The following is a 24059-nucleotide window of genomic DNA, read 5'->3' as shown; positions in this document are numbered from 1 at the left end:
TTCCTTCATGTTATGTACTTTTTCTTTTCCATTTTTCTGTGCCCGCCGGCTGCGTGGGCTGCAGGTTCCCGGTTACGAAAGGCAGGGAACAGGGACGCCTGTGAAAAGCATCGTGGACATTCTGTTCCAGGGTCCCGTTTTTTGGAAATTCTCAACCTTTCATTCCTCACGCCTGAAACTGTCAGCCTCGCTGATTGCTCTGTTTCGAGCTGGCCTGGCCCTTGCCCTATTCAATCCGATCCGCCTTGTATCATGCAGTCTCCCAATTCATACCAGTCGTTGAATCTTAATCTTGTTCTTAATTGTAGATCGTAGATTGTACCTTGACTAGCTTTGGTCCATGAATAGACATATCATCCGCATTTCATGGGCAAGGCAGGTTCATCCGTTCTTGTAATATTTGAATGTATATAGTGTAGACAAGTAGTAATTAACGTTTAGAATGCATTGCAGGTGAGTTGATATACAAGAAGAAAAGAGGTATCAAAGTAAAACCCAGATCAACCAAAACACCATGGTTCCGTATTCCCCAAACACCATTAGAAAGATACCGCAGGAAAAACTCCTCTGGTCATATGCGCCTCATTATCGGACGTTCATTCCAGCACCAGCAAAAAAGCAGAGTAAACCGCACCCCCGAGGGCCTCGAAGAACATATAAAGAGCGTTCTCCTTACCAGTTCCACGTCCGGCTAGAGGCAGTGAAAACAGGTGGTTTCCACTGGAGAGCAGCGGGATCGATCTTGCGCGCACCCTTGACTTTCTCTTTTTCAAGACGCTTTTTATGCTCCCCGACTACATAGTCAGTGAGGACAATAACCCAGTTTCCTTTCTGTTCATGTGTTAGCCACGAAACCGGTATCAAATGAAATAAGACTTACGTGATATCGGAGCATGTTAAAAACAACCAAAGTCTCATGAACATCCTTCTCAGTCATGGAAGTGAGAACCGCGAGTTCATTCTCACTTATCGTCTCACGGCCCGGCTCCATCAACAACTCAACGAGCGTCTCCCGCCAGTACTGGCGGTAACCCATAAGACCCAGATCGGAGAGCGGTTTCTCGGGAGATCCGAGCTTGCCCTCGCGCTTGCTGAGTTCGTAGCTGAACGCCATGAGCAAACGACCAAATCCGCGGCGCTGGTATTGCGGCAGCGTCAGGATGCAAGCCAGGTTGTAGCCTTCGGCGCAGTCCTTTTCCTTGGAAAAGTAGCCGACGAGATGGCAGCCGGTTTCGTCACGTGTGCACATGCAGTAGAAGAGGAAGGGGTCGACATCGTAATAGAGAGTTTTGTGATCAAGGAAGAGCTTGCTGAGAAGGCATAGGTTACGGCACCAGGTGCGCTGGCGACGCCCGTCGACTTCGAAGAATGAAATGTTCTCGTCGCGGTAAATTTCGTTTCCTGGGGGGTGGACCAGAGTGCACTTTGCGCGGTGGCGCTCGAAGGCACGCTGGTTGTCGAAGTAGCTGAGGCAGAACTCGTCGATGTAAACTATGTCCACGTCGGAGAATTCGTCCGGGTATGGGGAGAAGTACCACGGCTCAATTTCGAATTTGCCCATTTGGAGACGGCTCAAGTTTCGTACGCGGTGGATTTCTGTTGGGTTTTGAGTCATACTGCCGCTTGTCCGTAGGCGCTCGATCTCCTCTTCGCGGGTGATCACCTCGCCAGATGTGGTTTTGACCCCATCTTCTTTCAGTGTGGCTTCTGCGGCAGCATCTGCCATATCAACATCTTCTGAGTCTGCCTTGGGTGTTCCAACGGTTGATACCGCCTCGGACCCGAAAAGTGAAGTGTCGCCTGGCGTATCGACGGTGCGGTTCTCTTTACCACCGGCCTTGGATGGCCGCGGTGCCTTGCCGACGTTCAAATTCTTACCACCCAGTGCATCAGGAGTCCCCGACACATCGCGGCTGCCAGGTCGAGCGTTCTTGGGAATATTCTTGCTAGGTGCCTTATTGTTGGTAGTAGACTTTTTCTTGTCTGGCTTCTCGGGCTGCGGCCATTCAACCGCTTTGGAAAGGTCAATGCGAGAAGAATTGATCCATTCTAGTGACATTGATTAGAATTTGAGCCATGTTGAAAAGTATGCTGCAAGACTCACCATCAAGACGCTTGTTGAAGTCGACATAATGCACGCTTTGGGGTACGTGTTAGCATAATGAACAACATTTTACCACTCAAATCCAACATACTAGAACGAAGGGCCATCCTTGCGCTGCCGAATCGACAGAATCTCCGCCTTGCGCAATTCTCCATCCTAAAGCCGCAGTCAGTAATGATATCACGTGATAGTTCAGACTCTGCGCGACACCGACCTTCTGCACCATGGCCTTCACACCGATTCTATCGTCCCAGTCAGTATATGCGACCGATCAAAATGGACTCTGAGACTCTGGTGATACTTAATCCCCGTTCATCCCGGGATTCAAACTCACCTGATGGTATTCAGAGTGGCGAACCCTTTCTCGACGGGGTCAGGAGTCCCCGCCGCTTCGCCGTGAGAATCTCGGACGCCCATCGTGACCGGCTATGCGATGACGCGGGCACCCAAACACACTGATTAGATGAAATTCGATGAACTGGATGCGATGTGCGATGAAGAGAGGTTGGTGGTGCAGGCGGAACGAGGTGCCACGGTGATCGCGCCGTGTTATGTAAGCTTCCGGATCCTGCAACGGTAAGATCAGAAACGTTCAATGGATGGCAAGTAATAGTAGGGTGACATTGTTTGGTCACTACAAGAAAAATAAATCTATTTTCTGCTTTATTGCCATCTGATAACGCTGATGGATTGCGTGGGATGTTGACGACTGGAAAAGACCTCAGCCTTAGAGCGTCAATTGAAGATATACATCCACGTCGTCTGAGGGCTTCACACTTCTGGATGGATTACCTACGGTGACATATTTCATACCTGTGGGTCTAAATGGGCGCAAAAGGAATCCAAGCAATTTTAGAAAAAATACTGATCCAAAGATTGAAGCAAATATCAATACTTCAGCAACTCCAATGCATTCGCATTATCCACGAAAATGTAAACCGTCCTAGTAATGGTACAAAAATGAGGTGCAATGGGTCATGACTGAAAGATCAAAAAGCGAGTCCATATACCCAACTCAATGCCACCCATTGACCGTAGCCGTGCCGGCAACCAGCTCATCCAGCTCGTCTTTCCTGCTCTTATACAATTCCTGTGCCTCGCGCTCGCGCCGCATCACAAACGACACATCCTCTCGCAATTTCTCCAGTCGTCGGGAAACAACAGCCTCTTCAGATATCTGGAGAGTCCGGAAAGAGTCCAGATCGTCCTGGGACTTGAGCAGGGCGGCACTAGCCTCCAGGATCTTGGAACGCAGTGTCTTGGCGCGGTTTTGATATCCGCCGTAGTGCAATGCGAGCTTTTTCTCGAGCTTGTTGCCCTTTTCGGCGGTGGCGAGCAAGGATGCTTGTACGTTGTCGAAGGCTCCGATCATGCGCTGCTCTTCTTGGAAGGCGTCTTCTTCCTCGTCGGCATAGTTGTTCAGGCCTGGAAGAGCCTTGGCGCGAGTCGATGACCAGACATCATCGAATTTCTCTTGCCACTCTGCTTGTTGCTGCTGTGCTTCTGTTGATGCAATCTCGGCTGCAATGGCAGCTCGGGCTGCGTCCATAAATCCATCATCCAAGTGGCCCAGTTTAGGGGCCTTCCCTTCGACCTTTGCGCCGGGCACGGGGTGTTTTCGGGAATCATGGGCGATGAGGATCGCGGCTTCTCTGGCAATGAGACCCTCAACCGGGTCAGTAACGTGGGCTGCACGTTCAATCAATGCATCGAGATCGAGAACAGCAGGCCGAGGAAGACCACGTTGATATGCCTGCGACTGGCGCCTGAACTCAGCCTCTGCGGCCTTCTTGCGGGCTTCTTCGTCTCTGCGATCCCGCTCCGCTGCATCTTCCTCGCTCAACTCGACGGCTGCGACAGGTTCGGCATTTTCGGAGGGAAGCTCTTCCAGTTCCCACTCGGACTCCTTCGGCTTAGGAAGGGCAGAAAGCTTGCTGCGGATTGACTGACGCATGAAGTTCTCATGCATCTTGATATCCCGAGGTGTGCTACCAATAAGCTGGCCACCCTCACCATCCCGGTTAAGAGCGAAGTGGTCTCGTGGTGTGCGCAGCGGGGTGGCACCGGGCCCAGCACCGCTATGCAGGGGAGTTGCACCTACACCGTTGGCCTGTCGGAATGGTGTGGCCATGGGATTAGGTGTAACAATATCTTGCCGACGAGGAGCAATGCCATCAAAGCCGGTCGACGAACCGCCCTCATGGAGAGGAGTGTTCTCGCCTCCAAGCAGTGAGGATTGTGTCTCTGTCAAAGCCCGGATGTTTTTGATTTCGTTGGCGATGTGATCCTCCTCGGGTGCTGCGCGTGGTGTCCGAATGGGTGTTCCTCCGACAATGGCCCCATATTTTCCAATAAGTCCACGAGTGGCTTCTTCATCACCACTCATTCGGCTGGCCTTGTCTCCAGCCATACCCATTTTGATAATATCCTCCATTTCACTTTCACTAACTTGAGGTGCGGGCAGATTCAAGCCTCTACGCTTGCTGCTCTGCTCCGCTTCACGGATCTTCTGCATTTGGCCTGCTCGTGCAGCAGCAGCGAAAGCTTCCGAGTTGCTGTTTTTGTCACCTTTGCGCTTCTTGCGCTCGGCATCTTCGTCTTGATCACCCTTTCGCTTGTTGGCCAGCTGCTGCTTGCGGGGATCAAACATTTCCCGCTGGCGTTCATTCAGGGTTTGTTCCTCAGTCGTATCGTAGAATCCGGGGGCGGCTGGCTTCTCGAATGGAATGTCTGCGTTGTAATCCATCTGACCCGGCTTCCGAGTGACGACCTTGACGTTGATACCGGCATGCTTCAATTCGCGGCGCTTTTGCAGAACAGCCAGCCGACGCGATTCCTCCAGTTGGCGCTCTCGTGCCTTTCGCTTCGCCTTTTTACCCTGTGTATTGGCGAGACGCGCACGCGCTTCACTGAGCATCTCCTTCTCATCTTCGTCGAGATCAATCGTGTCAGGACGCGCTGGCTTCGATTCGGGATCGGGATCCAGCTCGCCAGGGCGCAGGCGGCGGACGTCGTCGGCACTAGGTGCGGCCGACTCTCCACCCTCCGGTCCTCCCAATCCAAGCTCATCATTCTCACGAGCCTCCGCCTCATCCAAGAGCTTCTGGTAACGCTCAAGACATTGTGTCGCAGTACGTCCGACGATGGGGGCAATCGTTCGCCATTGCGTGGGCATCAGCTTTGCCAGGTGCAACAGCTTCTCATCCTCCTCCCGCGACCACTCGACCTTGCGAATACCGGGGTCTAGCCATTCGATCCATCGTGCTTTACACTGCTTCGGCGTCTTACGAGCGAGAAGAGAGGACACTCGAGCCCACTGGTTGAGACCATACTTGGATACCTGTTATCGAGTCAGTGTTTGCGCAATCCATCAGGAGACGTGTTTTGGGGGCCTAGTAGATAACATACAGCTGCACGAAGCACCTCATCCTCGATATTGGTCCTGAAGACATGTTAGCAGCGATTACATGGAAGATGAAAAGTAACGGGAGGTCTCACCAGACACCTCCTTTGACGACAGGCATGGCGCGCAATCGGACTCAGCGCCCCGTCAATATCGCGAAGTGTAGTAAATGGACCGCAACTCCGCCACCGGGGAGAAGATAAATGAGAATCCCGGGGTACAAGTTGACGCGCAACGGGTGGTTGTCGAAGCTGGAAGAAAAGCGACTTCGCCAAGTCCGACGTGCCTTCACCGCCCGCCCTGGCCGCCCCCGCGTTAGTAAGCGCATCCAGATTTTTTGGTTTTGGTTTTCGGTTTCTGCAAAAAAAAAAAAAAAAGATAAGACCGCCAACCATGTCGTCCAAGCTGGAAGCCCCCCAACAATTCAAGCAGCCTTCTCGCAAAGGCAAGAAGGCCTGGCGCAAGAATGTCGATGTCACTGAAGTGCAGGAGGGTCTCCGTCTCCTGAAGGACGAAGAGATCAAAGGGTCCGTTTACTGTCTATATCTAAATTTTGGACTATCGCTGACCTCAGACTAGTGGTGTTGTTGCTGAGAAGCCATCTGAGGAGCTGTTCACATTCGATACTACTGGATCGGAAGACGTTCGGAAAACCGTCGCAAAGAAACACAAGTCGCTCAAGGCTGACGAAATTATTGCTCAACGATCTGCAATCCCCGCTCTTGACTCTCGCAAGCGTGTCAGCTCCAACGTCACCGACGGCGTTATTGAGCCAAAGACCAAGAAGCACAAGAAGGACTGGGTCAGCAACAAGGAATTGCAGCGCTTGAAGCAAGCGGCGAGAGATGCAGACATCACCAAGAAGGGCAGCAATGAAATTTACGACCCCTGGGCGGATGAAGGCGACAACTCAGTCGCCGTCGAAGACCCCCGTTTCGACTTCTTGCCGAAACCGAAGGCCAAGGTCGCCCCCGAGACCTTGAAACATGCACCGATCTCTCTTGCCGCCAACGGAAAGCCCATCCCCTCGGTACGAGTGCCCCAGGGCGGAGCCAGCTACAACCCTCAATTCGAAGAATGGGATCGCCTTATCCAGGAGTATGGTCGGGAGGCCGTCGAGGCCGAGAAGAAGCGCCTTGACGAAGAATTGAAAGAGCAGGAGAAGCAGCGCCTAATAGAAGCTGCCCAGGGTGACGATGGCGAAGTCAAGTCGGATGACGAGAGTGCATGGGAGGGCTTCGAAAGTGAATACGAGAAGCCCGAGTGGTTGAACAAGAAGCGACCCGAAAGAAAGACCAAGACCCAGCGCAACAAGATTAAGCGGCGCAAGGAAGCCGAGAGGCAGGCGAGGTGGGAAGCTCAGAAGGCAAAGAAAGAAGCACAGATGGAGAAGGTTCAAGAACTTGCTGAGCATGCCGATCAGCCTGAAAATGATTCCGATGCCGACGATTCGGACGAGGGAGATGAGACGAAGCTGCGACGAAAGCCTTTGGGGGGCAAGCTTGCGTAAGTTTGGGTGCTCTCGATTATATATACTTCTGCTAATTATGTTTGCAGTGCCCCGCAGAAGCCATTGGAGCTGGTGCTTCCCGATGAACTACAGGATTCTCTCCGTCTCTTGAAGCCGGAAGGCAACCTGTTGGACGATCGGTTCCGAACGCTGATTGTCCAGGGCAGACTCGAGTCTCGTATGCCCGTGAGCCAGGCTAAGAAGGCTAAGAGAAAGATCACGGAGAAGTGGATGTCGAAGGACTTCCAAGTTCCTGGCCTCTATTGATTTCATTTCTGCTTGTTACTCAAAAATGGCGTGCATGGGTTTTTGGACATGAACATACATCGCGGTCAAAGGCATTCGGACTGTTCCATAATTATCTAGCTCAAAGAAGGATTAACCATTAAGTTTTGAAATGACTTGACTTGACCGAGTCATGGATCGTAACGTTAAGAGTAGATTTAAGTGTTTTTACTCTCGTAGCGTCTTTGATATTGCCACTCCTGGAAGGCGGTGTAGACCGATCGATGGTACTTTTTTTTGCCGTCAAAAAAAGTTCATAGGCAACGCTTCCAGGTCACTCACCTCCAACAATGTCTTAATTTTTGCAGAGATTAACACATTCGGAATGGATACGAACGGGCTTTCCAGTAACTGGAAGAAACTACAGGCCACACTCAAAAAAGGAAGCTCCTCGACCTCGACCTCGACCTTGTCACAGGCGAGGAAACGCAAAGCCTCGGACCACGACCCTGGACATGGAAAAGTGAAGAAACAAAAGCCCGAGAAGGAACATACGAAGACAAGAGATACAGAGACACCATATAGACGGAAGAGGATGTCTGACGGAGCTCAAATTGTGGCGAAAACCGCCAACACAGACTTGACCAAGTCTGCTTTACGGAGGAAATCCAGCGCCGGAGTCTCTGCGCAAACCGAGACAGGATCGCGCAATGGAAAAGTTAATGAGGGTCGCTCTCCGACGTAAGTGTCTTACACCCTGGCAGTTCATCGGTCACTTTGCTAACATGATAACAGTGCCGAGATAGGGAAATACGTTGCCATGGATTGCGAGATGGTAGGCGTCGGACCAAACCCAGACAACGACTCGGTACTTGCCCGAGTCAGTATCGTCAACTTCAATGGCGACCAAGTCTACGATTCATACGTGCGGCCCAAAGAAATGGTGACAGACTGGAGGACGCACGTCAGCGGCATTGCCCCCAAGCACATGGTGGAGGCACGAACTCTCGAACAAGCCCAGAAAGAAGTTGCCGAAATTATGGACGGCCGCATTCTCGTCGGTCACGCCGTGAGCAATGATCTCGACGCTTTACTTCTCGGTCACCCCAAACGGGACATCAGAGACACCAGCAAACACCCGGAATATAGGAAGATTGCCGGCGGCGGCTCACCGCGACTGAAGGTGCTTGCTGAGCACTTCCTCGGGCTTAAGATTCAGGAAGGCGCACATTCCAGTGTGGAAGATGCGCGGGCGACGATGGCTCTGTATCGACGTGAGAAAGATTCCTTTGAGCGTGAGCACCTGAAGAAGTGGCCGATCAGGAATGCCCCCGAACCTAAAGAAACGGGAGATGCTCCGAAGAAAAAGAATAAGAAGAAGAAGAAGAAGTCTGGCAAGAAATGATCGTCCACGAGCGGAGGCATTTTCTTGAGACGAGGCAAAGAACTGTATCTATTGTAGAGAGCTGCTTTGTATACCCCAAATTTGCATTCAATTGAGATAGATTTTACTTTGATACATCGAAACAACTATAATTCAGTAAATGTTAGGGAAATAGCAAATTTCACCGACGATGTAGTTCATGGCCGCCCGCTCCCACTTAACGCGGCTACGCGACGCGCCGCGACTTGGACACCGCCAGAATTCACCACCAACCTCAAATCAGCACACCCAGCATTGCAGCTGCCGACTGAACCCGCAATCGATACCATAGACCCATTTCAGAAAATTGTTACTGTCCAAGGTCAACAATAGCCTCGCATCCGGGCGGAGGCCTCCGACCTACACGCGCGCAGAGCCCCGTTTCATCCTGCGATTAAACACAATGCCAGACATGTACACTTTCCAGAGCCCAAAGTATGTTACGCAATCAGAGAAGGACTGCACTCCGCGACTCACCCCGAATATACTCCCCTGCCGAATCCACCACGATGGCCCGATCGACTCTACGGACCGGTTCTGGACGCCCGAGACAGACGCGCGAGGTACGCACGTATCTACCTATACAGACAACTATCTCATACACCAGGAAACGCTTACCAATTCTGCCAATCTAGACAATAACCAATCATCATACTTCCGCGGCCGTAAACTTCGAGGTCGTCGCGTCACAATCCCAGAGGGATACACAGGCATCGTCGCGACACTCACAGACCGCGTATCTCAACAACCAGTCAAAAATGCTTCGGCAGAAGATGAAGTGACGGAGCTTGAGGAGCCGGTTAATATCCTTGAGACGCAGGGTACATTTGACGATATGATCGTTTGGGGTCATGAGATCCTTCCTGCGGCGGATGACCCATATGTTAAGGGTGTGGAGGAGTGGGTGCGGTTTGCTGAGACGGTATGTATATCCATGGACCCCCATATATGGTTATTACTCTTGGAGTCGTTGATCTAACTTGTCTTATAGATGCATGGAACTCCTGCGCGCACGAATGGTAACTAAGAGTGACGAGGACTGATTGGATGGTGTGCTGAGTGGCAGATATACCCATTGAGATGTGGCTAGGCTGTGGTGGCGTTATATTGGATGGCGGGTCAGATTTGTCGAATTCTAAGGTTTATATTGCAAGTCAATTCAATCTGAAATTAAAAGAAATAGTACCAAAGTGTAGTAGACTTTCTTGTACAGCTCCATGGGAGAAGATAGATTCTATTGATGCCTCATCCTCAAACATGTTCTGGTAAATCAGCACAAACCAACTAACCGCATGTTGATTGTCTTTATTTCGAGTGTGATTACGAATTGATCAACTCTCTGCATTGTTTCCTGCACACATTCACTATCTCCATACGCCCCGCGATAAGCTCTGACCGCCCACGAACTAGCGATAACGATAGATTTCCCACGACGCGTTTTTGCATTCCTCCTTTACCTTGACAATTGAATAGCTGTTCAATATGACAGAAGAATTGAGGAACACAAAGGCAGCCACAGAGGCACTGATTGCCAAATTCCAAGTTAATAAGCTGTTGAAGCAAGGTAAGCCCACGGACCAAACCCCCGCAATCAGGCAGCTCACCACCATCTACAGACCAGCATGGCCGGCGAATCACTCTGCTGGGGACAATTGACGACGAACAGGGCATCCTAACCGCCGAGCGCACTGCCTTCTCTACAGAATCCCTCGCAATCATCAAAGCCTTCCACGCAGCCATCACAAAGGTCAACAACCTCGGCGACAACGACATCTACCGGTGGTATCTCGCATCCTCAAACGGTAGCACAGAAACCTCCGAGATCCAACAAGACCTCAAGCTCAACCTCATCTGGCCATGTACAGCACAACACATCAAGAAATTCTCCGACCAGCAGCTCCGAATGGTCACCGAAACGCCGGAGATCTACGCGCAGCACGTGCGACCCTTCATGCAAACCAAGCGCGAAGAGGGCCGTCTGAACTGGGTATTCAATATCCTGGAAGGCCGGACCGAGCAGGAGGATGTAATTATGAGAGATGATGGGCACGGCCCCGAAGACGCATTCTTGATGCTACCGGATCTGAACTGGGACCGGAAGACTATGAACTCGTTGCATTTGCTGGCTCTAGTGCATAGGCGGGATATTTGGAGTCTGAGGGATTTGAAGAAGAAGCATGTGCCCTGGCTGCGGTATCTTCGGCAGCGGGTGCTTGAGGCGACGGTGTCGATGTATCCTGATTTGGAGCAGGATCAGCTCAAGCTCTATGTTCATTGTAAGTTTCTTTTTGCTCTTTTGGAAGTGCATTGCTGATGGATCTGTGATAGATCAACCGACTTACTATCATTTCCATATTCATGTTGTCAATGTTATGCTGGAGGCTGGTGCTACCCAGGCTACGGGTAAGGCGTTTGGCTTGGAGAACCTGATCTCTCAACTGGAAACTATGACTGGGGATGAGGATGCTAGTATGGCGGATGTGAGCTTGACTTACTATCTCGGTGAGGCGAGTGAATTGTGGACGGATATCTTTGCGCCGTTGAAGCAGGGGAATAAGCCAAGGAGCCAATGAAGCAGGAGGGCTTAATGCTGGAATTGCTGGCGGAGAAAAAGCATAACCAAGCTACATCTAGATACCAACGAATGAACAATATTCAAGACTAAAGTTACAATGGCTTAGATTTCAGGAGAAGGCCACATGGGGTTGTTTTGTGATCATGCCAATTAATTTTCTAAACTATGAAGAACGAAAATAACCAAAGCCAACGAAACGCATAGCCCATAGACTCCATTCAATGCTCCTTTAGTGCCTCAAAAACATGATTACACCCACACGAAATGCAGCAACACTAGCCCAAGACGCATCTCGCATCTTTCCTGCAGCATCAACGACAGGAGTCGGCTCTTTTCCCTCACCACCATTCCTAGAATTATCCTCAGGAGAATCAACCCTCTTCGGAAACCCTATCTCATTCTTCCCAAAACTAAAAGCCACCACAACATTGTTCAAAAACCGAACACCAATGATATGCAATGTGAGGTCATCAATAGAAACACTCTCCAAGCTCATAAGTCTCGACACGCGGACCCCATCCCCAGTTTGATAAATAAGATCATGACGATTACAATAAAAAGCTTGGCTTCCGATTATAGCACCAACCCCCGGAGGTGGACGATAATTTCCTTTTATATTGATGTAAACGGAAGAGATATCTAAAAAAAAGCTGTTACTTTTTGTGCTGAGACACTAAGGTCCTTGTTTAAGTATTGATACTCAACGATGGCCAACCTAAGGTACCAAACCGAGCTCTCCCAAAACATCTCGTATAATTTATTGTAGATAGTAAATCCTAGCCTTGCCACACAGCTTTAACCCAAATACCCTATTTCGAAACTAGGCGATAATCAAAGTGGAGATCCAACGCTTTTATAATTCTAGTCTCCCATCTTGGCATCATCTCGGCACTTGGAGATCTCCACTGGAAAGAATGAAAGACCAGAATTGGCATAGGCGACTTTTTCGGTGCTCAAGATCTATGTCATTTTCTCGTGTTGACAACAACCTTGGCTCCAATCTTGGATACCTTAGTGACAACAGAGGTATGACCAGTGACCGTCTAGTGCCTGCTTAGTGAGTACTCACTGATTCGTTACCCAAAGGCGCTGACTCTCAATGGCAAATTAGTGAACAGAACCTGATTCCTAGCAGCTATCCGAGCTGGTTTCAGGGTCATGATGTAATTGATGACCTAGGGACCCGGAATAACTGGGCATCAGGGACAAGCGAAGAGGGCAATGGCCTGAATACAGGACCTGGAGATACATTTTGATTTTATCGTGAGCTGATGCCTAGCAGAATCGAGAATACTCTGTCTCTTGCTTTTTCATATTTCTTCTTTACGCGGAAGACCCTTGTCCCGAGAGTATTCCAGGTTAAAAGGTGCCGCTACGAGCATCATGGGTGACACAGTCGAAGATTTTCATTGTAGTTCACAGCATCAATAGATACCTGACTAGCTTCAAATATTACAGAACATCACCAAGCACACTGATTATTATAGCTTCCAACGGAATAATAAAACCGATAAACTCCCTTCCGTGTATAGGCAGAAAATTATCGACAGTCTTTTAGTGCAGGCGGACCGAAGCGGTGCTGCTGGTCATAGGAGTGGAAGAGCTGCCGCTCGCACTGGAGGTAATGTTGGCCTCCAGAGGACCGATCTTGAGAGCACCGCATGGGTTCTGAGGAGCAGTGACGCAACCACCCAAGTACTTTCCCAGACTTCCAGTCGAGTTGCTGGTGGTCGAGAGAACCTGCATAGGCGGGTACGCAGAAACCAACGAGGAGGAGTTGGTCATGAACATGGAGGAGTTCAGGCGGCTACCGATATAGGTAGCTTGAGCACTGTGCTGAGCGGCAAGGCGAGCCAGAAGGAAAGCGACCTCGGGCGACTTGGTGTAGCCAGCAACGCCGATACAAGCGCCAGTGAGAGTGGACTCAAATTGGTACGCATATTGGACGAATGTTTGAATGCTGTTGACCGTGGGGTAGGTGTACGAGCATGATGGCTCTTTGAAGCCGGGAGCCTGAGATCCGAGCTCCCTCACGGCCTCGACGGTCAAGTTGTCGGCGTGCTCGATGCCTCGGAGGTTCGCCAGAACCTTCGAAGCGCTGGTGCTGTTCGAGACTGACGAGGCAACGCTTGTGTTGAGTGCAACCGATGCGTAGAATTTATTTAAGAACATCGAAATTGCCCATGTATACTGCAGAACCTGAGTATCTGAAGAGGTAACAGCGCAGCCAGTAGAAGAGCTGCTCGCTGCGGAAGAAGAGCTGCTCGCTGAGGAGGAAGAACTGCTCGCTGCAGAGGTCAGGGCCCCTCCCGCGGCCAAGAGCCAGATAATCTGAGATCCGAAGCGCATGATGTTATTGAATGGGCGCTATTCAACAAGAAGGGCTTTGGAAGACGATAAGTTTTTGGTCGTAGATGGGAGAAAATCCAGGAAATTCTGATTTTTATAACACCTGGAATTCCAAGGTTGCAAAGTACCTACGTGGTGATGTCTTCATTGCTGCTGGCCTAGCAGTCAATTCATCATACCAAAGATCCTTCATCACAGGAGACGCATGCAGCGATAGATCCGATTTCCATACAATCCGTTTCGCTTGACTTTTTCATCAGCCCGGCTGACCCTTGGGTTATATGAAGCTTATTTCCCCGAGCGGTCTAGAATGCCTCTAGAATGTCCTTCTATGGAAATTAGCGTAGTATCAGACATTGTGCAAGATTCATTGGCATCAATTAATGACAATTTGTATGGCACAACCTATTTCAATGCTTGGAAAAGTCGATCTTTTCAAGTATGAAGCTGTTTCACCATTGTGTTGGGACGGGGGCGTTGCTATGGTTGCCGACGTCATCGCTTTAGATCTGCGTCACGACTTCCCCTCCGAGCTCAATGTTCATTCCTGTCCACCCCAACATCTGGCGGAAGTAGATCCGAATTAACCGTTAAAAATCAACTTCTGTTCTTCAACAAGTTCTATGAACGCCACAGCATCCTCGGATGATATGGCGCATTACGCGTCCTGCTGGTTCATAAAGATCGCCACCTGACTTTTTCCGAAGAGACTAAATGACATCCGATTGGGTCAACCGGCATGGCTTTAGCATAATTTCTTGCCCTAACTTCCGTAATACTTGATCCAAGATGATCGCTCAATCCGGTCAATTCTAGCTTCGAGAGTGCGGGATGCATGAATATCGGTGCCTGGGATTGCAGGCTGTCCTGGGGTCTTCCCTGTTAGGTGACTAGTTTACTAGTTGTCATGTCTGCCATGTCTGTCACATTGAATAAGAAGAGAAAAATTAAATAAAATGCTGGTGTTTTTTGCGCTGGGCTACCCCATTACTCTGGGGGCTTGGTTTGCCTATGTGTCTAAGTATTTATAGTCAAATAAGAATGAAGAACCAACCCAACTTTTCCTAGAATGCCTTCCAAAACTCTAAATGTTAGTGTAGATTGTAAATTTGGCTCTCACAGCTTCAGCATTATCATACACTCGATGTTAAAAAAGGACGACAATCAAAAACCAGACATCTCATAATCGTATACTAGTCTCTCCCTTGACGTCGCCTTGGCGATCGGAGATCGTCGGTAACCGACGTCGTCACACTACTTAGCCGTATTCGTGCAAGGCTAACGTGTTAAGGCTGGTTGACGATGCTAGAAATCAAGCCAAGCTAATTAACCTTTGGTCCAGTGCGCCATCTGTCCGGGGATCCTTCTATACAACGTGCTTCAATGGCCAGTGGGTCATAAAAAGGCTCTTTGGGGTTGATGCGACCTTTGATCCCTTCTATCTGATGGTAAGAAAGTTGGCCCTAAACAATTTACCAATTAAACGCTTACATAGATTCTGCTGGATGAGAGTAGTCTCGGCTCACTTCCAACAGCTCCGGGATAATGATTCTGCCAAGTATCTCAGTGTTTAATCAAGATTAATGTCTCCATACTCGAAGCAATCATCTTTCTTACCATCAAGACTTTTCCTTTCATTCATAAGCCTCAAGGATTGCTCATTTGCCTACTTCAGAGTCATACCACCGCCTGCCTCTTTGTTTATCATGGCACGCAATTCAACAGAGAGCTAGTTGATGATGACAGCAACCGTCAACATATGCATTAATTTTTACAATTTAGATCATAAACAATTACAACACATGAATTTCAATCTCACACAAGTGCTGCTTTGTCGTTGGGGTTGTCATTGATCCCATAACAACAGAGTCGTCTGCGAAGACTCGTTAACTTCCAGTATAAAACAAAGCTGAGGATCAAGGTAGCAACCAGGGTGCCAAAGGCGCTGATCATAAGAGCCAGCTTTCCAGTGATAGCTTGTTGTAATTTTTTTGGCGTCGGCAGTAAATTGTGTCAAAAGCTCACCAGAGCCCTTTGCTTCAAAGAATGCCACGTTTTTTCGTAGGAGAGATTCGAGATAGGCATTCTGGATTCGATGAGTGACACTTTCACCCGTCCAAATAAATCCAAATCGTGAGATACAGTGGTAAGCGAACGCTCCGATTGCAATGTAGACAAAAAACAAGGCATTATTCCAGATTGTTGTACTCGCTGTGTTCTGTTCAAAGGTGCCATTTTCTATTTTCGAGAACGTATTTGGCAAGCTGACTGAAGACTATCTGGAATGTAAGTCAGCAAACTTCCTGTCCCCAGATCCATAGAAAAAAGACCATAATGGGCTTTGTTGAACTTACGCTTGGCATAATACGTGTCGATCCGGCAGCCAAAGCGCCAACGGTACTGATGCTAATTATCGAGTATTCAATAGCAGTATAGTATCGAAACACCTCAAACGGCGAGACTTTCAAGAGTGGAGTTTCCACTTGACGGGTGAGAATTTCAAATTCCATTGGATCTGGGCTATCCATGGCAAAAGAAGAGCTCCGGTTTTGCTGTTGGGGACTTGACCTTAATGTCGGAGGCATGCTGAGCAATCATCTTCACTATGTCTGGAAAAAGAGTCGGCCACAGACTTACATTATATACATGTGAAAAATAGGTGCATGCTAACCCTCAGAATGCCACTTCCCCTCTTTTCCATTTCCCCTCTTTTTCACTTTTCACTCCTCGACAGAAACAGGATGCCAAAAATCCTGTGTTTGGAAAATCCTTTACTTGGTAAGTAAGACATCTTATTTTCAGTTTATACTTATCGGCTGTAATAACACGTTCATTAGATGTTCAGGCCTTCGGGTATGACTGTTGCCGACGCGACTGCGGTCTAATTCTTCTTCTAACAGCATAAAAGGACCCTGGAGCTTCTTGATAAGTATGGGTTAAAAGCCAACAATGCAATTCTCGCCACAGAGTCCCACGGGGGTCTCTTTGATGACCTGATTGATAACTGGTCGGCGGAAACGACCGCAGGCGGTGGTGCTCAGAACACAGCAAGAGGCTCACAAGTATGGCGACATTTTTTTAACTTCTTCGCCTTCTTTTTCTTTGCCTCCTTGAAAATGACTGAAAATTTTCCTAGTATATGCTTCCACCCGACAGTGTCGTCTACATCGGTTGCGTCGGTAATGACAGTTATGCTGAAACCTTGCGAGAGTCGTGCCAAAAAGCAGGGGTTCGCACGGAATACCTCGTCGATGGGACACGCCCAACAGGTCGATGTGGCGTTGTTATCACAGACAAAAACAGAAGCCTCTGCACCGATTTAGGTGCCGCTAATCACTACAAATTGGAACATTTGCAACGGCCCGATATATGGAAGATCGTTCAGTCGGCGCAGATCTATTTTGTCGGTGGATATCATCTAACCGTCTGTCCCGAAGCGGCTTTGGCCCTGGCGAAAGAGGCCGCTGCTAAAAACAAAGTATCGCTCACTTTTCTGTCTCTTCTTAGCTATTCCCAACGTGCTGACCAGTAGTTTCAATAGATTTTCGTTATGTCGCTATCTGCACCCTTCATTCCAGCTGCATTCAAAGATGCCCTTGACAAGACTGAGCCATTTTGGGATTACATTGTGGGCAACGAGAGTGAAGCCCTGGCATGGGCACGATCACATGGAATAGAGGTAATAGCTCGCCATCTATTAAAATATTATTTGAAAATGAGGTCTTTTTCACGGAACTAACGTGAAGAAAGTCCGAGTCTATTCCTGCGATCGCCGAGCATCTCGCAAACCTACCAAAGGCAAATATTCAAAGACCTCGGGTCGTATTGATTACCCAAGGTTATTCCCCCACGGTCATTGCGGTATCTGGAACTCCAGGATATAAGGAGATCCCTGTCCGCAAGATATCTGCAGAAGAAATCATTGACACGACCGGTGCTGGGTGAGCGACACTGGTTTTTGAACGAGTAACCCCATTTGGGAACATCATAAGGCTAATATAATTACTATCTGTCCAGTGATGCTTTCGCAGGAGGACTTCTAGCCGGTATTATGTTACAAAAATGGCTCGAAACCTCTGTCAACATGGGACACTGGCTAGCGCACCTAGGAATAAAACAAATGGGCCCGAAGTAAGTGGAAAAGACCCATCCATGATTACGTTTGCCTTGACTGAAAATTATAGCTATCCGCTTCCAAAGGAGTCCTACGCCACGGCATAAAATACTTCACGCAAATTCCTCGGCTATTAACTGTCCAGTTTAACAAGGCAGAAATTATTCATTGACAGTGAAGCGTACTGCGGGTTTCAACAACTGTTTCTCATGTTTATTTTCGCAATTGTCTTCTGATAATGCTAGAACCCCATTAGTGCAAGCTGATTCTAGATTTTTGAAGACCAAGGTGCGAATCATTTCTAGTAGTAAAACCGCAATCATCAATTATCAACAACCTCATTCTCCCGCTCACATATCTCCTCTATCTCAGTGCCCTGTTTTGTAACAAGGATGCGATTCAAATCATAAGTCTCGGTGAAGAGACTGATGAAAAATACCAGTCCCGAAACACCACAGCAAAACGCCCACACAATCTTCAAACTATCAGCATAAGCCTGCTTCAGATCCTCCTTAACCTGGCCATCAGTCATTGCTCTGATCAACTCCACCGCGCTCGCCGCATCACCGCTGTATTTATCTGCCAACGACCGTAGGCGAGGGTATTGCAGTAGATTGCTCTTCATTCGATTTTGAAATATGACGCCACCGATCGCCACGCCGATGGACTGTCCAAAGCCTCGGAATGAAGTCGATGTGGCGACAGCAATCGCTAGGTTTTTAGACGTTGCCGATGCCTGCACTGCTAGTGCGACAGAGGGAAGGACCATTCCGATACCAATGCCCGGCACGAGATTCAAGAAAATCCAGGTCAAGGTTCCGCTGTTTGCATCCAATAGACACAGCAAGCCCATTCCAATGGTCGAAATGCACCATCCGGTACAGACGGCCCAGTAGTACTGACCCGTTCGACTGATGAGAAGCCCGACAATTACTCCGCTCGGCGCGACGGTGAATGTCTCGGGGAAAAGAGCAATTCCGGTCATTATGGGCTTGAATCCCTTCACGGCTTCGTAGTAGAGCGGAAGGAAATATAGAGTGCACCAGACGAGTAGGCCGACGGCCGCATAACCTGCGAAGGATATGAGGGCTGTTCGGTTGTGAAAGATTGCCGGTGGTATCATTGGTTGCAACGCGAATTTACATTCGTAGATCGCGAATACACAGAATCCGATTACTCCGATGATCAATGGGGCCAATGTGTGCCACGAATCCCAGGGATATAAGACACCTCCCCAAGTCAGCGGTATCAAGAATGAAGCAGAGCTTGGAATGAACAGGGCGATTCCAACGAAATCAATCTTTCGCACTTGTTTAGCGAAAGAGCCCTTTCCGGCCCGAAAGCTGGACGACCAAGCAACCAAGACCGCCCCGATTCCAATGAAGGGAAAATTGATATAGAAGATCCAGCGCTAGAAATGAACTGTTAATCCAACGGTTGCCAAGTGAAAGGAAAGCTTCATACCCATGTGACGTTCTCTGCAAAGCAACCCCCAATGACGGGCCCTATCACTGTTCCTAAACTCCATATCGCGCTGAGCATTCCAAAGTATTTTGCCCTATGACTGAGAGGCACAATGTCGGCGATGATTATCGCAGTGAGGGTGATAATCCCACCACCTCCGATTCCCTGGAGCGACCGACCGATGAGCATATGCGTGAAGTTAGTGGAGACCCCAGCCACAATTGCTCCAATGGTAAACCATGCTATCGCGACAACAATCAATGGTTTCCGACCGAACAAGTCGGATAATGACGAGAATACTGGTTGAAAGACTGTACGGTGGTTAGATGGTCCGGTTTCTCGTACCAGTCGACTCACGCACCTGCGGAACAAAGTGTGAATGAGGTTCCCGTCCAAAATGCTTCGATTGCGCTGCCACCTAAATCATGGGCCATGGTCTAAATTGCCGTCAAGTTAGCTGTCTGTAGCATCTTTAAATAAACAGAATTTGAAGAAGAAAGCGCTAGGGTGCGATACCGGCAAAGCCACAGAAATAGATGTCCCATCCAGCGCGGCCATCAAGCTCAAGCTGGCCATCGCGAGGAGAATTAAAACATCCTGTTTTGAAATGGAGAACTTGATTTCACTCCCAATACTCTCTTCACTGACAACTCCATTTTTGTTGTCGCGTTCGTGCCAATCTTGCGCGGTTGAATCCTCCATTTTGTTGACTTTCATCCGCTCTCACAAAACGGGGAAATCGGATCTAAGGCGCGACGAGACTTAAGGGGGAAAACGGTTGTGAGGAGTTTGATTTTTTCTCCTGTAGCTTCGCATGATTATTGATTTGGTGCGTATGTAGCTTATGTTTTGAAATTGTGACTAGCTCTGTATGGTCCCTTGCTTGCGAAGATATGATAGAAACAGGGATCCGGTAATCCGACCCCCCCCCCCCCCTAGTGGAGGATTACTAGGGGGGGTCGGATTACCGGTTCCCTAGAAACAAAGCCACTTACTTTGAAGTGCCGAGTAGACTTTTCCATTCTAATGAGAAACACGCAATTAATGTGCTCTAGAACCGGAGAATTTGCCGCAAAGCACCATTTTGTCAAAATTTGTGATTAAATCCCTCTCTCGCTTGAAGATATAGTCTACGGTTCCCTAGCCACAAAACTTGAATCAGTTCCACCAATAGTCTGGCGCACCTTCTTTAATATTATAGATCATATCATCAGCCTTCACATCCAACAAAAAAACTATATTGCACACCGCTGGCCTTGCAGGGCGTTGGATCTATTAACTCGGGACAGCCGAGGGAAATATTCTCGAAATAAAAACATACAACAGCGAGACTATAGCGATGCTCACCTAGCGCCCACCGTTCGGTCGTGGGCGGGTCGCAGCTTTACGCAGTCGGCCTTTGGTCGGGTTCGGGCGGCTTTAGGCGGCAGTTCACCCACCTAAATATTCTTCGCCTAGACGGGTGAAGCCCTGCTATAAAATGTGCCTTTATATATTTTGATTAGGAAAAGATTTCGCGATATAGCATCTTTAGAGGACAAGTCTCGTTTTGGTTTGCAGCTACATGCCTCCTTGAAATTTTGCCATGGGAGGCGGTAAACGTGCCAGTCGACTATTTCAGGGGCCATAATTAATGGTAATGATACGATGGCCGATGCATACGTGTACGTATGCAAAACCTATTACGAATACATCTTTGATTGTTTCGCTCTCATTCTTGATGCTCCAGCACATTTGGCAGGGTGCGAGCTTCAGCGAAGATGACAACGTTGTATACGCGGGTAAATCCCTCCGAAATACCGATAGTTCCGAGAGACTCCCGTCATATGCAACGACGTCTCGATTCCTCCGCTCGATTTGCAAATGCTTGCGGTGCTGCAGCCACGTCAATCGTTACCCCAGACGAATGCATCGCACATTTAAAGTTTCTAGCTGCGTGAAGTTGAGCTGCGTGAAGTTGTCAACTGTTCTATTCTGAAGGCTTGTTCAGGGTTCATCCCTGCCAAGCCCAGGCCGTCGGCGGTGAGAGGCTGAATGACGCACGAGGTTGTATCCGCGAAATGCGCTGAGAGGAAAGTCCAACCAGGAGTTGATCAGCTCTGCTTGGCCCTGTCTTTCAGAGCAGGGCTGAATTCTGTTGTCTTCACTGATGATCCCGTTTTGCGCCATTCCTGTATACCCCAACAAACAACAAGGGCAAATGCCACCAAGTTCATCAGTGCCAGCAGATCCATTTCAGCCGTTGCTTTGGCATCAAGAGTATCTTCTAAGCGGAAGAAATTGTATACTTCCTTTTTCGGGAAGAAATTCAGTGCTAACCCCAAGACATACGAGATCAACAGACTGACACGTTCCACAGCAATAGTATAGGCAACCATCGTATGTAGAACGGCCCATGTTCCGTGCGTGTTGAAATTCCTCGCCCTTGCCGTTTGGACTGTCCGGAGCAGGGTGTAAATATACAAGGGTTCCAGGGCCAACAGTGTCAGCTCGAAAGTTGGCCAGCCAAGGGGTATGAGGCCAGAGAAGTTATGGATGTGCCATATGTCGTCATGTGTATGTGCCACCTTCTTATTGAGCATCCAGTATCCAGTGATGCTCAACACTAAGAAGCCGCACAGCACAATGTAGCCATTGTTTCGATGAAATGCGGGCCAGTGCCGACGGAATCTATCGACGTGCTGTAGAGGCATGAGGAGACACCATATGAGAGCGGGAAGGGCATGCAGGCCTTGATAAACCCACAGAGGCGCGGTCTTGATGCGCCAACTCAAAATATGCTCTCCAGTCTAGAGATGTTAGCAACGAGGTTTTGATGAGATCTATCCAATATGGTTCTTTTGACCTACCGAATGATGTCTTGTTGTGGTAAATATTGGCGAATTCGGTCCCCAGATACTACTCGGAGCACCAGTAAAAGCCATGATTCCTGAGAAGATCATCACAATACTCAAAGGAATGAGGACTTTCTGAGAATCCCGCATCCTTTTTTGATGAAGCATATTTACTTGTTTTGTGACACAAGAGACGGGCATTTGAAAACAATGCGGATAGGTAGTGGGCAGGTCAGCTTATGATCCCGACACTACGTTTACAAAGCAGGTTAGACCGAGGATGCATATGAAGCACAAAGAGCGATTTATTTGATTATGTTATCATGGAACATTGATCATCGCGAACCGAGGGATGATTAAACTTTCGGCCTTCCAAGCTCCCAGAGACCCCACGAGTTGTGGGATTAGTACTTCCCAGCGTGGGTTTCCGCCGCAATCTTGCTTAGTATCTCCAGATTGAGTATACAGGATGCAGGTGTCCCTGGAAAAAGCTTTCCCGGACTAGTCTTGAGGCTCCACACTGCGCTATCCTTGGTTGAGTGAGTGATCGTCGCCCGAAGCTGGTCCTTTTGGTCTGCAAGTCGGCCTCCAGGTCATTCTCAAACATAAACACCGGAAATACCGCACTCAGTCATAGACACCCATGTTATTTTTCAACCCTTCGAATTCGAGAACATGACTGTGCGATACATCCTTTTCTCCTTAACCGCATTCTCGCTATACGCTATCTGGTATCTCAGTTACACCAATGGTACTCTCAAGCTAAATGAAAGAGCTATCACTTTCGGCAAGCTACAGCATGGCGAAAAGTTGAGCACCCTTTATACCGGAATTGAGCCTGTTGACCAGCTCTTGAGTGTGTTCACAACATTTTTCTATCCCGCTGTCGATGGGCACAGTCCCGGATTGCTACTGCATGCAGTCTTGTTTTCCGGCACATTTGGTGCCTCGTGGATTCTGACCGTGTTGGAATCTTGGAGAAGCGGCAATATTGGCACAGTGGTTGCTTAGTAGGTTCTGGTTGGACTAGTTTCACGTTGGAGCCAGCGCTAACAAGGCTACCTTGGACGCAGTCCAATTATTCTTGGGCTCCTGGGCCAGTTGTTGACCTTCGCATTTGCAACACCACTCATTTCCGCCCTGCAACTAGGCCACTCGATCACGGCAGAAAGACCCGACGCAGACAATATCCGTGTTCCACGCGCTGTTCTGACGGCTCTCCCCGTCGCAATGACGATCGGTTACCTGGTGCCTTCACTGTTGATGATTCTGCCGGCACCGACATTGGTCTCTGTGGAGTCGAAGCAAATGTTTATCGCCCTCTGGCAACCGTGGCCCATCTATGTTTCCATTCTGACTCCCGTACTCTCATTTGCCTTGTCTCCGTACCTTGATCACAACCATCGCGCCTCTCTCAACAGCTTGCGCTGGGTTTACGGAAGCGCATTTCTCCTTGGAGCAGGACCGCACATCGTTGCAGAGGTTGTCTCTCTTGCTGCTTGGGTTGTTCCAATCCTATTTCCCGAGGGCCTTAGAGATGTTTTTCATCCAGCCAATATGCTTGGACTTCCATTGCCTTGGTCCTCAATGGAAGTCCAAACAATGGCTGAGGGCACACGTATCTTCTTGGTATGGGACTATTTGATTGGATCTGCTGGATTTCTGATCTGGGCAATAAAGTTGCACCATGTTGCCCAGGCAAGAATTATGAACACAGCCCGTTTGACTCACCTTTGTTTGAAAGCATTTCTACTCACCGCAATTGTCGGGCCCGCAGCGGCAGCAGTTAGATTGGTATGGGAACGGGATGAGCTTATATTCGCCGAGGAGGCCAAGAAGAACGCATAATAGACAAATCATGCGCAAGGCAGTCTTTCAAGTTAAAGGATTTCCACCAAAGCAAACGAATTTTGATTATGGAAACTCCGAAGTTAATGTAATGGGTAATGGGTGACGAAGCCTGGTTACGAGGTTGCATCGTCGCGATACCGAAATCCTTTCAAGAATTCAGAGTCAATCGTTACCCAGCGTTTCACGCCGCTACCGCTCCAAACCGGC

General features: G+C 48.9%; 11 protein-coding genes across 11 annotated transcripts; 6 read left to right on the top strand and 5 right to left on the bottom strand.

The window, feature by feature from the left end:
- Window positions 1–672: 672 nt before the first annotated feature.
- Window positions 673–2521, bottom strand: N7498_008709 (NuA4 histone acetyltransferase complex catalytic subunit ESA1; the record flags this gene model as incomplete). The annotated part of the gene is made up of 6 exons (XM_058455771.1): window positions 673–831; window positions 881–2049; window positions 2105–2139; window positions 2196–2260; window positions 2319–2346; window positions 2439–2521. 6 exons carry the CDS (start codon window positions 2519–2521, stop codon window positions 673–675), a joined length of 1539 nt encoding a protein of 512 aa, XP_058305759.1.
- A 598-nt stretch (window positions 2522–3119) lies between these two features.
- Window positions 3120–5658, bottom strand: cef1 (putative cell division control protein (Cdc5); the record flags this gene model as incomplete). Its single annotated transcript, XM_058455770.1, has 3 exons — window positions 5603–5658; window positions 5513–5546; window positions 3120–5444 (listed from the first exon to the last, which is right to left on the bottom strand). Exons 1-3 carry the CDS (start codon window positions 5626–5628, stop codon window positions 3120–3122), a joined length of 2385 nt encoding a protein of 794 aa, XP_058305758.1. The 5' UTR covers window positions 5629–5658.
- A 242-nt stretch (window positions 5659–5900) lies between these two features.
- N7498_008707 (ribosome biogenesis protein NOP53) lies at window positions 5901–7284 on the top strand (the record flags this gene model as incomplete). The annotated part of the gene is made up of 3 exons (XM_058455769.1): window positions 5901–6034; window positions 6087–7013; window positions 7065–7284. The coding sequence occupies 3 exons, from the start codon at window positions 5901–5903 to the stop codon at window positions 7282–7284; spliced, it is 1281 nt and encodes a 426-aa protein (XP_058305757.1).
- A 343-nt stretch (window positions 7285–7627) lies between these two features.
- Window positions 7628–8647, top strand: rex4 (putative 3'-5' exonuclease; the record flags this gene model as incomplete). The annotated part of the gene is made up of 2 exons (XM_058455768.1): window positions 7628–7983; window positions 8038–8647. The coding sequence occupies 2 exons, from the start codon at window positions 7628–7630 to the stop codon at window positions 8645–8647; spliced, it is 966 nt and encodes a 321-aa protein (XP_058305756.1).
- Window positions 8648–9068: 421 nt separating this feature from the next.
- N7498_008705 (ribonuclease H2 subunit C) lies at window positions 9069–9692 on the top strand (the record flags this gene model as incomplete). The annotated part of the gene is made up of 3 exons (XM_058455767.1): window positions 9069–9228; window positions 9301–9587; window positions 9657–9692. 3 exons carry the CDS (start codon window positions 9069–9071, stop codon window positions 9690–9692), a joined length of 483 nt encoding a protein of 160 aa, XP_058305755.1.
- A 455-nt stretch (window positions 9693–10147) lies between these two features.
- On the top strand, window positions 10148–11238 carry N7498_008704 (putative mRNA decapping hydrolase; the record flags this gene model as incomplete). Its single annotated transcript, XM_058455766.1, has 3 exons — window positions 10148–10229; window positions 10282–10941; window positions 10994–11238. 3 exons carry the CDS (start codon window positions 10148–10150, stop codon window positions 11236–11238), a joined length of 987 nt encoding a protein of 328 aa, XP_058305754.1.
- A 1556-nt stretch (window positions 11239–12794) lies between these two features.
- Window positions 12795–13589, bottom strand: N7498_008703 (uncharacterized protein; the record flags this gene model as incomplete). The annotated part of the gene is made up of 1 exon (XM_058455765.1): window positions 12795–13589. One exon carries the CDS (start codon window positions 13587–13589, stop codon window positions 12795–12797), a length of 795 nt encoding a protein of 264 aa, XP_058305753.1.
- A 2741-nt stretch (window positions 13590–16330) lies between these two features.
- N7498_008702 (Adenosine kinase) lies at window positions 16331–17810 on the top strand (the record flags this gene model as incomplete). Its single annotated transcript, XM_058455764.1, has 8 exons — window positions 16331–16367; window positions 16427–16442; window positions 16498–16651; window positions 16726–17067; window positions 17131–17268; window positions 17340–17530; window positions 17607–17720; window positions 17774–17810. The coding sequence occupies 8 exons, from the start codon at window positions 16331–16333 to the stop codon at window positions 17808–17810; spliced, it is 1029 nt and encodes a 342-aa protein (XP_058305752.1).
- A 215-nt stretch (window positions 17811–18025) lies between these two features.
- Window positions 18026–19869, bottom strand: N7498_008701 (uncharacterized protein; the record flags this gene model as incomplete). Its single annotated transcript, XM_058455763.1, has 4 exons — window positions 18026–19114; window positions 19168–19478; window positions 19529–19604; window positions 19684–19869. 4 exons carry the CDS (start codon window positions 19867–19869, stop codon window positions 18026–18028), a joined length of 1662 nt encoding a protein of 553 aa, XP_058305751.1.
- Window positions 19870–21260: 1391 nt separating this feature from the next.
- N7498_008700 (fungal transcriptional regulatory protein) lies at window positions 21261–22202 on the bottom strand (the record flags this gene model as incomplete). Its single annotated transcript, XM_058455762.1, has 2 exons — window positions 21261–21956; window positions 22017–22202. 2 exons carry the CDS (start codon window positions 22200–22202, stop codon window positions 21261–21263), a joined length of 882 nt encoding a protein of 293 aa, XP_058305750.1.
- A 474-nt stretch (window positions 22203–22676) lies between these two features.
- N7498_008699 (uncharacterized protein) lies at window positions 22677–23849 on the top strand (the record flags this gene model as incomplete). Its single annotated transcript, XM_058455761.1, has 2 exons — window positions 22677–23011; window positions 23075–23849. 2 exons carry the CDS (start codon window positions 22677–22679, stop codon window positions 23847–23849), a joined length of 1110 nt encoding a protein of 369 aa, XP_058305749.1.
- Between the last annotated feature and the right edge of the window lie 210 nt (window positions 23850–24059).

Source organism: Penicillium cinerascens (genome assembly GCF_028974065.1).
Source record: "Penicillium cinerascens strain IBT 15544 chromosome Unknown scaffold_4_segment0_segment0, whole genome shotgun sequence".
Lineage (NCBI taxonomy): Eukaryota > Fungi > Ascomycota > Eurotiomycetes > Eurotiales > Aspergillaceae > Penicillium > Penicillium cinerascens.
This window is presented reverse-complemented; position numbering and strand designations above follow the sequence as displayed.